General features: G+C 40.3%; 1 protein-coding gene across 1 annotated transcript in view; it reads left to right on the top strand.

Annotated features, from left to right (window-relative positions):
* Nucleotides 1–16,169, top strand: part of TGFBR3 (transforming growth factor beta receptor 3) — a 146,331-nt gene that overhangs the window by 113,060 nt on the left and 17,102 nt on the right. Inside the window, exons 7-12 of the mRNA XM_065409551.1 lie at nt 1,526–1,715; nt 4,790–5,112; nt 6,726–6,878; nt 9,292–9,432; nt 9,553–9,726; nt 14,797–15,096. Of these exons, the coding sequence (XP_065265623.1) occupies nt 1,526–1,715; nt 4,790–5,112; nt 6,726–6,878; nt 9,292–9,432; nt 9,553–9,726; nt 14,797–15,096 (1,281 nt within the window). The remainder of the gene's footprint in view (nt 1–1,525; nt 1,716–4,789; nt 5,113–6,725; nt 6,879–9,291; nt 9,433–9,552; nt 9,727–14,796; nt 15,097–16,169) is intronic.

Here is a 16,169-nt window from a genome sequence, read left to right as displayed (position 1 = left end):
GATATCAAAATTTTATGTCTAAAGAGCCTGATAATGAATTCCCATTAACTTTTCTGGAAGTTGTGTATAAAGAATGTCAGATTGGACCTTTAGTGTTATCAACAGACCTACCTACTCATATCTCCTTGTCCAAAAACTTGGTTGGTGACACATTAAGAGGAAATTTATTTCTTTGAACCTTGATCTGAAGCAGCAGGCAGATATGACAACTGTCCTGCAGCAAGCTGGCAAAGACAGATCAGCATTGTAAATCTTTTAAAGCCCTACAGTGGGAAAGGATTAAGATTTGGTCATGTTGACAGCGAACAAAATGGGAAACAAATGGGGATTTTAGCAAAAATGCAGCATATATGATAGAGAAAATAATCAGGCATGGAAATGAAAGTGTTTCTTGTGCAGCATGAAAATAGTATGATCTGCAGGCACATAGCAGCAGTTGTTAAAAAGTGGTCCATTTTCCTCTTTACTGGACATTATTATTACATTCAGCTTGGTCTGTAGTTAATGTGATTGTTACAGAACTGAACTTTGTGCAAATATATGTTTAAACCCAAGATGCCAAATATTTAAAATAAATTTAAAGTGGAATAACAGCAAATATTTTATGATGGACCCTGTGACAGCTAGAGGTGCTTGTTTTATCCCCTTGACTTGCAGATTTAAATGAGAGATTTTGAAATTTAGCATCATTATTTATAATAAAATGAAAGATGACTGACATCTGTAATCAGCTGAGAATTGTTGTGTAATATCACTATGAATTTATTTGTGTACATACTTTTCATATTGTAGCTTATCAAGTTATGCACAAGTTGTATTTATGAGAATATACATTGTACTTATATATTTTTTTAAACATGTCTTATAGCTAGCTATAGTCCTGAAAGATGCTGAGTACTCTAGATTTCCAGTGACTGAAAAATGTACAGTGATATTTGAGGATGCTCAGCATTTTGCAGGAGGTATTCGGTACTTCGGAGGATCAATTTTTAAGAGCCTCTTCTAGTGAGACACTGAGGCCCAGCTGATTTCAATGGGAGTTAGTGCATAAATACCTCTGAGGATCTGGGTCTCAGTGTCCTCAAATCCCATTGGCTTCTAAGGTGGAATAGATGATGTGCAGCTGTACCATAAAGGATTGGGTCGTAGGCTGTGCCTTTTTCATTGCTGCCATACTGTGCAGGAGACCGGACTAGTGGTACAATGAAGATTTTGCTTACATAATTACAATGACAACCATCCCCGTAGTGATTAGTGAGGCAAGATGGACATTTGAATAAATCAGGTCTCTTATTGTGGTTCACCTCAACTTATGGCTAATCTCAACTCATGGTCTGAAAATTATATGGTTATATTAAGGGTCATATGTTTGTCCCTGTGAACTTTTAGTAGGAAAGGGTAAACTATGTTGACAAACCAAATGCAATAAATGTTATTCTTTCGCATTTTTCAGTTCATTTTTCTATGACTGGAAAAAGCTTCAAGTGCCAATTCACGAACCAATCTATTTCTGTTTTATGTGCAGGCACCAAACAGTATTGGCTTTGGAAAAGAAACGGAACGATCTATGATTATGACTAAATTAGTAATACCTGATATTCCCTCATCTCATGAGAATTTGATTAAGTGGGCTTATGACCATGGCTATAGCCCAGTTACTTCCTACACAATAGCCCCTGTGGCTAATAGGTTCCATCTACGACTTGAAGACAGTGGTAAGTATGAGGGTGGATTTTTATCATATACAAAAACATACCATACTCTTAGCTAAGTGACATTTTGACAGAGCCTCATGTGTTTGAGGTTTCATTCGCTGGGATCTCAGTACTTCCAGGCTCAAAGTACCAAGGGAGTTCACATCTTCCAATCAGCAAAATCTTACCAAAGAAAAAATTACAAGAGTTCTAGTAGGAAACCCCTGGAGACTGTGCTAACCCCTGAAATACTGGTGGAATTGAGTAGCTGCATTTACCACAACCTGAAGCTAATACAATTAACTGTACTCAGTGGTCTCTGGAATTAGGGACCACCAATGGCTGGACAGGTTGTTAGTCTGGTTTTATCTTTCAAAAATGTGAACATAATGTTTCCCTGAGTTATTTTAAATGGTTTACACACAAAATTGTCTCAACAGAAGAGCCTGAGCAAAGATAGTAAATCAAAAGGCTTTTAAAAGATAGCATTATTGGGCCAAAGTCACTGATGACAAAAGTGGGTCCAACTCCATTGAAACCAGTTAAAGAATAGTCACTTATACTAGATCTGAATTTGGCCCATTGAGAATAATGTTTTGCATAATAAAAAAGCTTATGTTTGTGTATCTAGAGTAGTTGTATGGCCTCCAGAGAATTAACTGCTTGAAGTCAGCTGTTGTGATTTCAACCCTGAATAACAATGCAGAGATCCTTGGGGAAATACTATTCTTGTTTGCCCACCAGTGTAAATCAAGAGAACTTTATTGAATATTGAAGTTACCCTGGTGTACATCTGGAACTCCAGTTGAGTTAGTTCTGGATTTACACTGGCAGATAACAGTAAAATTTTACTCCAGGAATTTGTGTGACAGCAACATTGTTGAAGTGAATATACTGCATTAATTGGTTGTGATGTTTCCTTCTCATTTGTTTACCCTTTGCAGATAATAGGCCCATTCCTCAAAGTCCTTTTTCAGTCCTTACTGAAACAAAATTCTAGCAGTAGATATGCCTGATTAAAGACTTACAGGATTGGGCCCGTCATCCACTACTGCACTCTATAAAGGAAAAATTGTTGTAGTTGCTTTTGCAGTCCCGCAAGGACAGTTATTCTGGATAATGTTTGTCATGGTGTCTAGGATGTGGCTCAAAACCAAGAGTGCCTAAGTCAGGTCAGCCTGTCAGAAAACAGGACAGATACCCCAAACTGGTGGTATATTCTATAATTAGATTTTACCAAACCAGTACCAAATGTGTACTCCTGGATTACTATATTAGCCTTACCATGGAGCCACACAAAAGCCCCTTAGGCTCTCCATCGCAGCTTGCCACTCAGACAAATTGGACTTTGTGATGAAAGGTTATTAAAACTAAAATTCACCTCACATTAGGTTCTTCCAACCCCAAAGTGTCAGTCACTCACCCCAGGTCAATGGATGCTGTGGATCTCATACCAAAAACAATGCTGACAGCCAGGGTCTTTAGCAAACTAAAGAAAAATAAATGAGTTATTGAGAGGTTAAAGAAGGTAAAATATAGAACCGGTGTGTCAGAGTTTGTAAGTCCAATTGATAGCAGAGATGTAATGTCTGCTAGATCCCATAAGTCTCTCATGGTTTCCCAAAATAGTTTTGGGGACCTCTGTCTTGTATCTGGAACGCCCCCTGACAGCATCCAAATAGATCAGAGATGCAGAATTGATCCCAGAGTTCCTTCTTGTAGTTGAAAACAGTCTGGAAAGTGCTTTTAACACAGCATGGGCTCTCCCTCTGTTGACTAAACAGACAAAGTTCGTGTATTTTCCATTTTTGCTTAATGGCCCTTGCTTTGAAGTTAAAAAACCTTTAATTTACATTTCCAAGGCTCCAATCTCCAATGGGTAAACATAATGTAACGACAATGTGATAACCAGAAACAAATCTTCATTAGTTTTCATGTAGTTTTACACATGAAGTAAATTCACATCTAAAAATTAACACACGTTATTGTTTTAGGGTTAACTAAGTACAAGGATAGCAAGCACAGGAAATAGACAAGTGGATACAATAACGCTAGTATAGATCCAAAGGAAATACTAATAAGTGAATTAGTTTGCACACACTATGACCTTTTATCATTTCTTTGGTATTCATACACAAGTGAATTCCAATTATAAAGAACTTGATGGGATAGAATACAATACAGTTTGCGGATGACACTAAGCTGCGGGGGAGAGGTAAACAAGCTGGAGGGTAGGGATAGGGTCCAGAGTGACCTAGACAAATTGGAGGATTGGGCTAAAAGAAATTTGATGAGGTTCAACAAGGACAAGTGCAGAGTCCTGCACTTAGGAAGGAAGAATCCCATGCACTGCTACAGGCTTGGGACTGACTGGCTAAGCAGCAGTTCTGCAGAAAAGGACCTGGGGTTTACAGTGGACAAGAAGCTGGATATGAGTCAACAGTGTGCCCTTGTTGCCAAGAAGGCTAATGGCATATTGGGCTGTATTAGTAGAGCATTGCCAGCAGATTGAGGGAAGTGATTTATTCCCCTCTATTCGGCACTGGTGAGGCCACATCTGGAGTATTGCATCCAGTTTTGGGCTCCCCACTACAGAAAGGATGGACAAATTGGAGAGAGTCTGGCAGAGGGCAACTAAAATGATCAGGGGGCTGGGGCACATGACTTACGAGGAGAGGCTGAGGGAACTGGGCTTATTTAGTCTGCAGAAGAGAAGAGTGGGGATGGATTTGATAGCAGCCTTCAACAACCTGAAGGGGGGTTCCGAAGAGGATGGAGTTTGGCTGTTCTCAGTGGTGGCAGATGACAGAACAAGGCACAATGGTCTCAAGTTGCAGTGGGGGAGGTTTAGGTTGGATATTAGGAAACACTATTTCACTAGGATGGTGAAGCACTGGAATGAGTTACCTGAGGAAGTGGTGTAATCCCCATCCTTAGAGGTTTTTAAGGCTTGACATACCTGGCTTGGATGATTTAGTTGGGGTTGGCCCTACTTTGAGCAGGGGGTTGGACTAGATTACCTCCTGAGGTCTCTTCCAACCCTAATCTTCTATGATTCTATGATGATGATTTGATTTACTCTTTTCTATTTCTAGAAGAGATGAATGACGAAGACCACCCTTTTCTTCCCCCAGAGCTGACCGAACTGTCAGATAACCCTCTGCCTGCTTTGAAGGAGCCCACATTAAGCGACGGCCTGGGTTTTCCTTTTCACATTAACAGAGGAAGGCACGATAAGGTGGGAGAAGGAATTTCCTTACCAAGGGATACAGAAGACACAATAATGAGTCGTTTCTATGAGCAACTGCTTCAAGAATCTGAAGAACCTGAAGAGGTGCAGGGAAGCATTGATGTAGCCCTCTCAGTAAAATGTGATGACAAAATGATGACTGTTGCAGTAGAAAAAGACTCCCTGCAGGTTAGTCTGCTCTCTTAATCCCAGACTGTGAAACACTTTACAGAAGGCCCGATCCTGACCAACCGTTACCCATAGCCACATTCCAGATAACCCACCGATTGAAGGGGAAACATATGGCAAAAATTCTTTCCCCCAATTCTGGGTTCTGGCCTGTCCCAGAATTTGTAGACAGGTGGTTCTACAGGCTCTTCATGACCGGAAATGTGAAGAGGCAATTGCTGGATGCCAGAGACTAGAGATTGGGACTGTGATGGACATCCACTATGATCCATAAAAAATGGCATTTACAGCTCTCCTACCACCCACCGTCTACACTGAGGTTTCTTGTGCCTTAGGGAGGAATAATTTGCATTGTGGATGGAAGTCTTGTACAGAATAAGGCTTTTTTTTGGCCAAACAGTGAAGTTCATACTAGAATGAAAAATACAGTAACTCCTCACTTAACGTTGTAGTTATGTTCCTGAAAAATGCGACTTGAAGCGAAACGATGTTAAGCGAATCCAATTTCCCCATAAGCATTTAATGTAAATGAGGGGGTTAGGTTCCAGGGAAATTTTTTTCGACAGACACACACACAGACACACACACAGACACACACACAGACACACACACAGACACACACACAGACACAGAGTATAAGTTTTAAACAATTTAATACTGGTACACAGTGATGATGATTGTGAAGCTTGGTTGAGGTGGGGGAGTCAGAGGGTGGGATATTTCCCTTACTGCTAAATGATGAACTAGCAATTGGCTGTGCCCTCAAGGGTTAACTCTCTCACTCTACAAGGCAGGGAAATGGAGGGAGATATGCGCATTTCCCCTTTAAGTACACTGCCTTGTTAATTAGATGAGCTTGCTGAGACCGCAGCTGCTGCAAGCTCCCTCCATCCTGAGCCCTGGTGTGTCCCCCTTGCTCTATGGAACTTGGGGTAAGCGGGGTGCAGGAGCAGGGGGGAGGGGGACACCCTGACATTAGCCCCCCCCTTCCTTCCCTCCCCACCCCCCCCACACACACAGCAAGCAGGAGTCTCGGGGAGCAGCTCCAAGGCAGAGGGCAGGAGTAGCACATGGCAGTGGGGGGGAGGGACAGCTGCAATTGCTAGTCTGCTGGGCAGCTGCTGCACAGGGAACTTAGGGGAGGGGGGAGCTGATATTGGGGGCTGCCGGTCCACCCTGGTTCCAAGCCCCCACCAGCTAGCTGCAAGGGGCTGCTCTTCCTGCAAGCAGTAGACAAAGCAGGCGGCTGCCAAACGACGTTAGAAGGGAGCATTACACAACTTTAAACGAGCATGTTCCCTAATTGATCAGCAACATAACAACGAAACAACGTTAACTGGGATGACTTTAAGTGAGGAATTACTGTATAGCTATTTTCTTTTTTTTACTCCATGTGATGGTTGTCTCCTCTGTTGTTCCAACAACTAATGTCATTGTGTGACAGTATTTTGTAGTAAATGTCACAGGACATGCAGTTCAATGGCAGTCTTATTAATAGTCATGCAAAAATATACTATGCTCTACTTAAAATAAGAGTATAACTTGTAAGTATGTATCTCATGCAATTGTATTTTCTCTGAGGTTTCAGCCACTTATGCAATGTCATTGTTTAGGCTAATGGTTACACAGGGACAGAACTCTCACTACTAGATCCTGCCTGTAAAGCGAAGATGAATGGTACCCATTTCATTTTGGAATCTTCGTTGCACAGCTGTGGGACTCAACAGATAGACTATGCCTTGGATAACATAGTTTATTTTAACTCTGTGAGTATTTTACAAGGAGAGATGTTTTTCTTTGCTGTGTATTGTTATGGTACAATAAGGCTATAAGGACCAGATTGTGACTGGACCTAGTATGAGTATTAAGGAGGTGTGCCCCCTTCTCAATCTTTTCATGCCCAGGCTAGGGCCAGTCACAGTTACAGTCCCTGAACTCAGGAAAGTGCGAGGCTGCTCCCTCAGTGTGTTGCTGGGGGCACATGACATCCAAAAGAGAGTGGGAGGAGATGGGAGTGTGTTCCCCTCTTCCGTACTAGACATTGGAACAAGCCAGGTGCACTGTGGGGAACTAGCTGCACTGTTCCAAAATATGATGCAGCCTTCCTTCATGCACCATGCTGCTTGGAGAGGGAGGCACAAGTCTTCCCTGAGCTCCCCCAGGGCAACTCTGCAGTACCCCCTCACTACTAGCACAACTTAGCCCTGAGCTGGTATGGCAACAAAGATTTATGATCACAAAAGAAAATAGAAATTAAAACTCCTCCTGTAGGGAACACTTCTCTTCTATAACTTTGAATGAATAATGCCCCTGAAATTGAGGGAGTGGTCCAATCTGTGCAGGCTTCTATCTTGCTCTTTTGCCATTCAGTGAAGGCCTGGGCTTCTCCTGAGCACAGATTGCTGATCATGGCAAATTGTGTGGTGCTGTTTTACAATGGAACAAGTGCCCACTAAAACGCACATTTTCACCTGTGTCCACTAACATAATACCTGAACCCAAGTCTTCCACAATGAAAGGCTGGTGGACTCTACCAATAAGCTCCTCAAATGTGCTTTCAAGTGTGTTTATTCTCTGAATACAGGAAGGCAGTATTGTCCGCTGTTGTGTCACTTGTTACTTTTCACATGAGCATTAGCCTCATTACAAGTACATGTTTTAAAATAAATATTCAGTGCTCATCTATTTGTGTGCAAGACAGGCCTCGACTTCAAGTTTGAATCCAAGTACAGAATTCAGTTCCCCAACAACTACTTGAATGGGCACTGTGGGTACCCAGATAGCTAAGTTCTGATCTGAACACCCAATGTGGGCCCCCCAGTTTGGAAATTGGTTTCAGAATTCTCATACAGCTGCACACTTGGAATGTAATCTGGATATGGGTATGTAAGTGACCACGTAAAGAATCCCACTTCGCTTCTAGGCTTTCTACTACAAGAACTTGCACAGTAGTTGCACTGTGAACTTGAATAGATATTGGCCAGGCCAACAAGCACTAACCTGTTTTACTCTTTTGGGGGTTTTAAGCACATTATAGTATCCCTGGCAAACAAAGGAAACCCAAGGATAGCTACAGCCACTTGATCAGACCTAGCCTGGCTAAAAACTATTCTGTACTGGCAAGACCTTGTAGCTTTTGACTTAGAGATGGGCCCAAACCAAAAACCTGAATCTAAACACCCCAAAATTGTGGAGAAAATACATCTCAATCTAAACTTTGTGTCTGGACCCAGTCTGTATAGTGGGTCAAACCAAAACTGATCCAAGCACCTCTCAGTGAAAAAACTGATTTGGAGCTCCAGGTCACTGTACAAGGTCCTGAGCTTCCCAGGGTTTGGGAGAATTCCCACTGAAAGGTGATTCAGCAGTCTGCAGAAAGGGTGAGGTGTCCAAACAGTTCAGAAGAAAATGTCACTTGTTAGAAGCTGTACTATAGCTGAGAAAACAAAGCTGAAGTTGTGAGAGAAGCAAAAGAGCAGTGGAGGAGCAGATGGGGAAACACAGAAGCTCAGTGGTGAAGGTTAGAGAGAGAAAAGCAGACAGAGGATGCGTGGAGCACCAAAGAGAAGGTATCTCAGTGGAAAGGAAAGAAACAGTGGGGGAGGGGAAAAAGAGGGGTCAGGTAGGGGTCCAGAGAAGAGAGATGTGTGAAAAGGGATAGCAAGTTTTCCGGCTTATGTCGTTTAAAAAAAAAAGGGGGGGGGAGGGAGGAGGATACAGAGATTTTACAGGAGAAAATCCTGCTACCTGCTAGAACTTTTTGTGATTCTTCCGGGAGTCAGTCACTGTATGTTGGAAGGTATGTTAATCCATTTCAGAGAACCATTTCTTTTAGCAGTGTTGGATACAGAAATACCAGAAGCAGAGTAGGACTGCTGGTATGCTCATTTACATACCAATCCCCAGACTGCTTTTCCAACATAGAGAGCAGTTTTACGGCTCTACTGGTTTTGACATCTGGGAACAAACTGATGGTTATTCCACATATATAGTATACATACATAAAATGCTCAGTGCTGGGCTGCAGGGATGGCGTGCTTTCCCCAGCTGGTTGGCTGCCACAACTTCTTGGTCTTCATGTTGTTCTGAAGAAAGGAAGAAACAATTAACATGAAAAGAGAATCACAATCACCTTTGTAGAAAAGCTTTTAGTTTTCACTTCCCACTTCCTTTATGTAGATTGTTATTCAGCTGTCATCACCAGTGGAAAGTAGTGGTTGGGGAATTGATGATGAAGATGTCGAATCTGGTGATAATGGATTTCTAGGAGACACTGATGAAGCAGATGCTACCTTTCCAAGCAGGCCTGAAATAGTTGTGGTATGTAATACCTTATATTTATTTTGAAATTAAAGTTTTTAGCTATGGGCCTAATTCTGCTCTCATTTCCATCCCATGGGGCAAAAGTTCTGGGATTTATTTGTATTTCGTTTGTTTTAGTTTAACTGCACACTCCACCAGGCAGAGGGTGGCAAACGCTTACCTAATCCTGCGCCTCCTGAACCCCGCATCAGCAATGTGACCTTCAACATGGAGCTTTATAAAACAGACCTCTTCTTCGCTCCCTTACAAGGACTCTTCTCTGTTGCTGAGAATGGGCAGATTTACGTTGAGGTAACAAACTTTGAAAGGCTTTCAGATTAACCGAAATGTTCGGCAAGGCCATGTAAGCTTAGCCAAGTTTGTGCTTGCCTGCAGTAAACTGGCATTGTGTGATTGCCTATCTCAGACAGATGTGTACTTCTGTGATTTCAGAAAAGGGACATCATAGGTTAATAAGACAATTCTTTGTGGTGAAGACCAAAGAGTCCTCTCAAAGTGGGTAAATCCAACTAAAAGAAGTCTGTCAGTCTGGTCAGATCTGCAGTATGGAACAGTACTTGAATCTGGTCTCTTAGCTCTTACAGACCTTTATTGGATAATTACAAGCATCGGTACAAAGAATTTTCAGTGAGGAATGAGTTCATTTTATACAGAAATATAGCTTAGCTACATTTTCCAGGTGAAGTTATGTACAAAACAGTTACAGCTTCCCCTTCCCCCCACAGGTTACATGGTGGAGGAAAGGGTCTTAACATTGTCGTCATAATACCATCTCACCTTTAAGCCACTTCCAGTCACATTTTGGTATACCAAACAGGTGTCAAACTTCTTCTCTTGTACAAATTATTGTTTTCATTCAGTGGTTGTTAACATATATGCTGTGAAAATCTTTATATTGGATATGCATCTTTGTTAGTAAGATACCAACCAAGTAGAATGACAAGAGAATATCACAGGAACTTGCCCATGTACTTAGAAGACCTTAGAAAATAAGGTCCACTATATAAGCAAACCTTCTTTAAACAGAAGTACATCTTTCTAGCAGTAATTACCAGTGATATTTAACAAACACATTTGGGAACAATATTCAGATATGATTTTTAGTACTTTCAGTTAGTGTAACAGTTCATTTTATGTGCTCTGTAAATGTTTAGTTGCCTGTTAGTCCTCTACCTATAAAAATTACTTTCTTTCAAATACTTCAAAATTCTGTAGTGAAAAATACACTAAAAGAAATTGAAGCAAGGTTAAAATGCATCAAAATTAATTACGGTGGCTTTTTTTTTTTTTTTAAGTAAAAGGTATTAGTTTTTCACTTGGACAAAGATTGTCAACTTCCTTCGGCATTCTGGGATGAATCCCTCTGGCTCTGAATTTGTCTGGTCTTGGAGTTATTTCTTCAAATACATACTTTAATTTCTTTATCACCTGTCCTGGGATGAGCTTGATTTTTTTCCCCTCTGTTTCTCCTTTCTGCACACTGGAAAATTAGTATATGTTTCAGGCATTTGTTCCTCAATCCTCCACTGATAGAAAAAACATTGTATTTTGTTTGTTTGAAAAATGTCTGTCTCTTTCTTTCGTCAATAAATTACTCATGCATAATCTCTAAGGACCTGGTACTTGTCTCTCCTGCGTAGTTTCTGTTTCTATAAGAATTGTTTTCTTTATTGTAATCACTTGTGCATTTTTCCTTTATCTCTGCTTTGTTTTTTCTTATCAATATGTTAATTCTATAATCATCTCACATCCTGTCTCTGTAGATCTTGTTTATCTCTTTTCTTATGTGGTGACTTTTTGCTCATCCTTGCTCACCTACTTTTCTTCTAAAACCACTTGTGTTACTGGATGAAATTCAGAATGTTATAATTCATAGAGTTTAAGGCCAGAAGGGACCATTAGATCATCTAGTCTGATCTCCTGTATATTACAGGCCATTAAACTTCACCCAGTTACCCCTGTATTGGGCCCAACAACTTGAGTTTGCCTAAAGCAATCTTCCAAAAAAGCATCCAGTTTTGATCTGAGGACATCAAGAGATGGAGAATCCACCACCTCCCTTGAAAGTTTGTTCCACTGGTTAATCACCTTCACTGTAAAAAACAAAAAACCCATGCCTCACTTTTGATTTGAAATTGTCTGCCTTCAGCTTCCAGCCATTGGTTCTTTTTATGCCCTTCTCCACTAGATGAAAGACCCCTCTACTATCTGGTATTTTCTCCCAGTTAAGGTATTTATACACTGTAATCAAGTCACCTCTCGTTCTTTTTGATACACTAAACAGATTGAGCTCTGTTCCTCACGTTAAGGGATTTTCTCCAGCCCATTTTTGTAGCTCTTCTCTGCACTCTCTCCAGTTTCTCAACATCCTTTTTAAAATGTGAACACCAGAATTGGACGCAGCCCCTCAGCAGTGGTCTCACCAGTGCCATCCAGATAGGAGTAGGGAGGTAATTTTACCTATGCGTTACTCCCCTGTTTATACTTCCAAGGATTGCACCAGCCCTTCTTGCTACAGCATCACACTGGGAGCTGTTGAGTTGTTTGTCTACTATGATCCCCAAATCCCTTCCAAGTCACTGCTTTCCAGGATACAGTCCCCCCTTCTGTAGGTATGGCCTGCATTCCTTGTTCCTAGATGTATAACTTTGCATTTGGAGGTATTAAAATGCATTTTGTTAGAATGGGCCCAGCTTACCAAGGGATCCAGATTGCTCTGTATGAGTGTTCTGTCATCACCATCATTTACCGCTCCGCCAATCTTTTTGTCACCCACAAATTTGATATTTACTTTCAGATCATTGATAAAGATGTTGAACAGTACCAAACCCAGAACCAATTCCTATGGATCCCCACTAGAAACATATGAGGATTCCCTCACTGACATCTACTTTGAGATCTGTCATCCAGTTCTTAATCCATTTAATGTGTGCTTTATTGCTATTGTATAGTGCTAATTTTAATCAGACTGTCATGTGGTAGCAAGTCAAACACCTATGCAGTTACCTTTATCAACCAAACATAATATCTTATCAAAAAATGAAATCACAATTGTTTGACAAGATCTGTTTTCCATAAAACCATGTTGACTGGCATTAATTATATTCCCATCCTTTAATTCTTTATTGATGCAATCCCGTATCAGCTTTTCCATTATTTTGCCCAAGATTGACATCAGGCTTACTGACCTATAATTACCCAGGTCATCCCACTTGCCCTTTTTGAATATTGGCATAGCATTAGCAGTCCTCTAGTATTTTCCCCAATGTTCCAAGATATATTAAAAATTAACATTAGAGAACCAGAAATCTCCTCAGCCAAATCTTTTTGGACTCTTGGGTGCAAGTTATCTGGGTCTGCAGATTTAAAAAGGTTTGGTCCCATAAGATGATGTTTAACATCCTCTTTAGTTAGAAAATTGTTCATCATCCTCATGTGATACAAGTGCATCATCCTGCGTCTTTCCAAATACAGAAATATTTATTACACACTTCTATCTTTCTTCATCAGTAAGCGTTATCAACTACATCTGGTAATGGGGCTGTACCACTGCTGGCATTTCTTTAGTTCATAACATACATTTTAAAAACTCATTATTGTGCTAAGCCCTGCCAGCCATGGATTTTCCCCTCGTATCTTTAGCTTACATTATCCATTTTCTGCATTTCATAACTTCTAATTCGTGTTGCTTGCACTGTTTTCCCTATCTGTTATATACCGTATTGCTTTTTATTTCTAATTACTGCTCTCACTTCATCGCTGAATCTGTACCAGGCTCTGGGAACAGGCATGCTCAGTCCTTTCAGCGGGTATATACCACTGGGACGTGGGGGAAGGGATTAAGAATGGGCATGCTCAGTAAATGATACAGGCATCTAGGAACTCGGGAGGGAGTGAGAACATCCATTGTTATGAACAGAACAGTTATCACATCTAAGAGGTATTGTTACTGACTTCATTTATCACCTTTAAATGTACTTTTTAATGTAAGAATATCCCATGAGATGAATGGGCCAGTTCACACTCTGAGCCTCTTATCTGCTGCAGAAGGGTGTAGATTTTGCATTTATCAACACCAAATTTCATTTGCTGCAGTGTTACGCATTCATCTAGCTTGTTTGGATCTCCCTGAGGAAGCGTCTGCCCAGGTTCACCTAGGAAAGTTACTAAGGGAAATCAACCAAGAGTGTGAACACCCTCCACCCCACCTCTCATGGATGCTCTCATTCAGACGCGAAGTGACCTTGGGGCTTGTCTATGCATAAACCACATCTGTCCTTCCTACTGCAAGTCCTTTTCATTCAAACCATTTCGCCTTTCTGATCCTCACCCTCTATTTCCTGTTCTTAATAACAGATTGTTTCTATTGTTTAGATGCTTCAACCACTTTCTCCAATTAAATTAGTGATTTTGCTCTGCATACTTAGAGGGAAAAGGAGAATTTTCTGTGCAATCCACTGGCTCCAGTCTGAGATTTCTTTCTAGACTGTAGAAAAGTTTGGCAGGTTCTCCATTGGATGTATGCAAAACGCATGCATGCATATGGCACATTTTTGTGAGTAGGATATTAAGGCTAGTGAGACTCTTCATCATGCTGTTCTGATAATTAGGGGCAACACTCCAGTTTTTTATAGAAATAACATGCTTAATGTGCATGGAAAATGTAAATGTACCTGTATAGTTCCCCCCCCCCCAAATTGCTTTGTGGCATTTGTATTCCAGTTGGGCTGAATAATATCAGTGCACTGAGGGTTGGGAGTGGGTTGCCCCCCTTCCCCCCATAAAAGAATAGAGTCACTGTCTTTGTAGCGATCACACAGAAAATATTACAGCTGCATAGCTTCTTGCTAGCCTGCTCCTCCACAGAACTCATAAGCCCCACCCTTGCTTCAAACCATGACCTCTCCACTCTGCCTCTGCATTCCACTCTGTGTGTGCATGTATTTATATTTAAGTGAAGATTTATGCAGATACAGCAGTGAGGAACTTGTAATCAGCTCCCATAGCCTTCTACTGTGGTTTGTAAACTTATTGGGGGAGTGGTGTTAGTGTCCTCCCCTTTCCCAAAAACTCAGTTCAGATATAGCATTCATTCTATTGAGTGGGCCTACTTTTCACAGGATATTTCAGGTGAGTTGGCTGAAGTACAGGGAGGGTTGACCCTCCAAAAGAAATCACATGCTAGGACAATGACTAAGTTGGATTTGAACCCACAAAACTTGTCGTCCATCCTTTAAGTATCTCCTAGACCGTACATCCTCATAATTTAGGCTTGAAATATTTGATTGGAACTGGCATCTGAAAATGCTGCTAACAAAAATGCCACTGCTAAGTTTTTAATAAATTGTTTTTCATATGCAGGTTTCTGTGACGAAAGCTGACAGAGCCCTGGGTTTTGCGATCCAAACATGTTTTGTTTCACCATATTCAAACCCTGATATGATATCTGATTACACCATCATAGAAAACATTTGTCCTAAAGATGAATCTGTTAAATTCTACAATGTCCAGAAGGTGAACTTTCCTATACCACATGCACAGATGGACAAAAAGAGGTTTAGCTTTGTGTTTAAACCTATATTCAACATCTCATTGCTCTTTCTTCATTGTGAGCTGACTTTGTGTACAAATAAAGAAAAAGACACTCAAGGACTGCCGAAGGTCAGTAGTTTGTTAACTTCCTTAAGCTTTCAGATTTAGATAAAAAATGAGAATTTTTACAAGATAAGTTCCAGATCATAGTAGTTCCTGGGATTAACTTTTCTATTTGAAGATTTTATAGACTTAGATTAGTGTAATTAACATTTTATCAGTGGACCTGATAATTTTTATAGGCTCTTTTTACTCAGAGCTATGCTGAATCTTGATCACATGGTCGACATTTTAAAGTGGAAAATGTAAGTAAGTGGTTACATGTGGTAAACAGAGATTGCTTTTCATTAAGGGAGTGCCAGATTTATCTGTTCTATTCAGATAAAATAGCAATAGGATAAACAAAATTAACATTAATTTTCCAGAGCCTGCTGAGATAATATTGTAATTGTTTTTGAACATCCATATGTGAATTGTAAGGTTGGCCATCTCAGGAGGACATTGATGGGAAATAAGTAAATATTATCATTTGTTTTCCAGAGTTCAGTGTGGTTACTTTTTTGGATTTATAGTAAATTCTCTGTATTGAATGTTCACTCCAATATATTTAAGTAGAATTAACATTTCCTGTTTGATTATTGTGAGACTGCTGCCTAACTATTACTTTAAAAATAGTATATAACTAAAAATACAACTTTTTGTCAAAAAATGAACTGTTAGGTATTCTGACTTTATTCAGACGTTTGGGACTTACCTGCATAACTTCTAAAATTTGAGTTATTTGTAGTAGTTCTTTAACATAAGAAAAGACTCATACATTATTGATCTATATATGCACTATATATGCACTAGTGAGCTACAGAACGGCCCCCGGATTTTCAAAAGTGGACTCTGTTTTTGTTCTTGTAAATCTGTGTGTCCAAATTTTTGTATAGAAGCCTGGATTTGAATAGACACACAGCATTTATACATGAAAAATCAACTACTCAATGAGTATAAAAGCTAGCTGTGACAAGTGAAGGTACTTTTGGAAACTGGGGTGAGAGCTCTTTGAAGATATTGACCCTCTATGTAATTAACATCAGCCTTTGATATCCTAATATGCAACTATTACAGCAACAATTCAATAGTAAAACTTTCAT

This window comes from Emys orbicularis, chromosome 8, assembly GCF_028017835.1.
Source record: "Emys orbicularis isolate rEmyOrb1 chromosome 8, rEmyOrb1.hap1, whole genome shotgun sequence".
Taxonomy (NCBI): domain Eukaryota; kingdom Metazoa; phylum Chordata; order Testudines; family Emydidae; genus Emys; species Emys orbicularis.
This window is presented reverse-complemented; position numbering and strand designations above follow the sequence as displayed.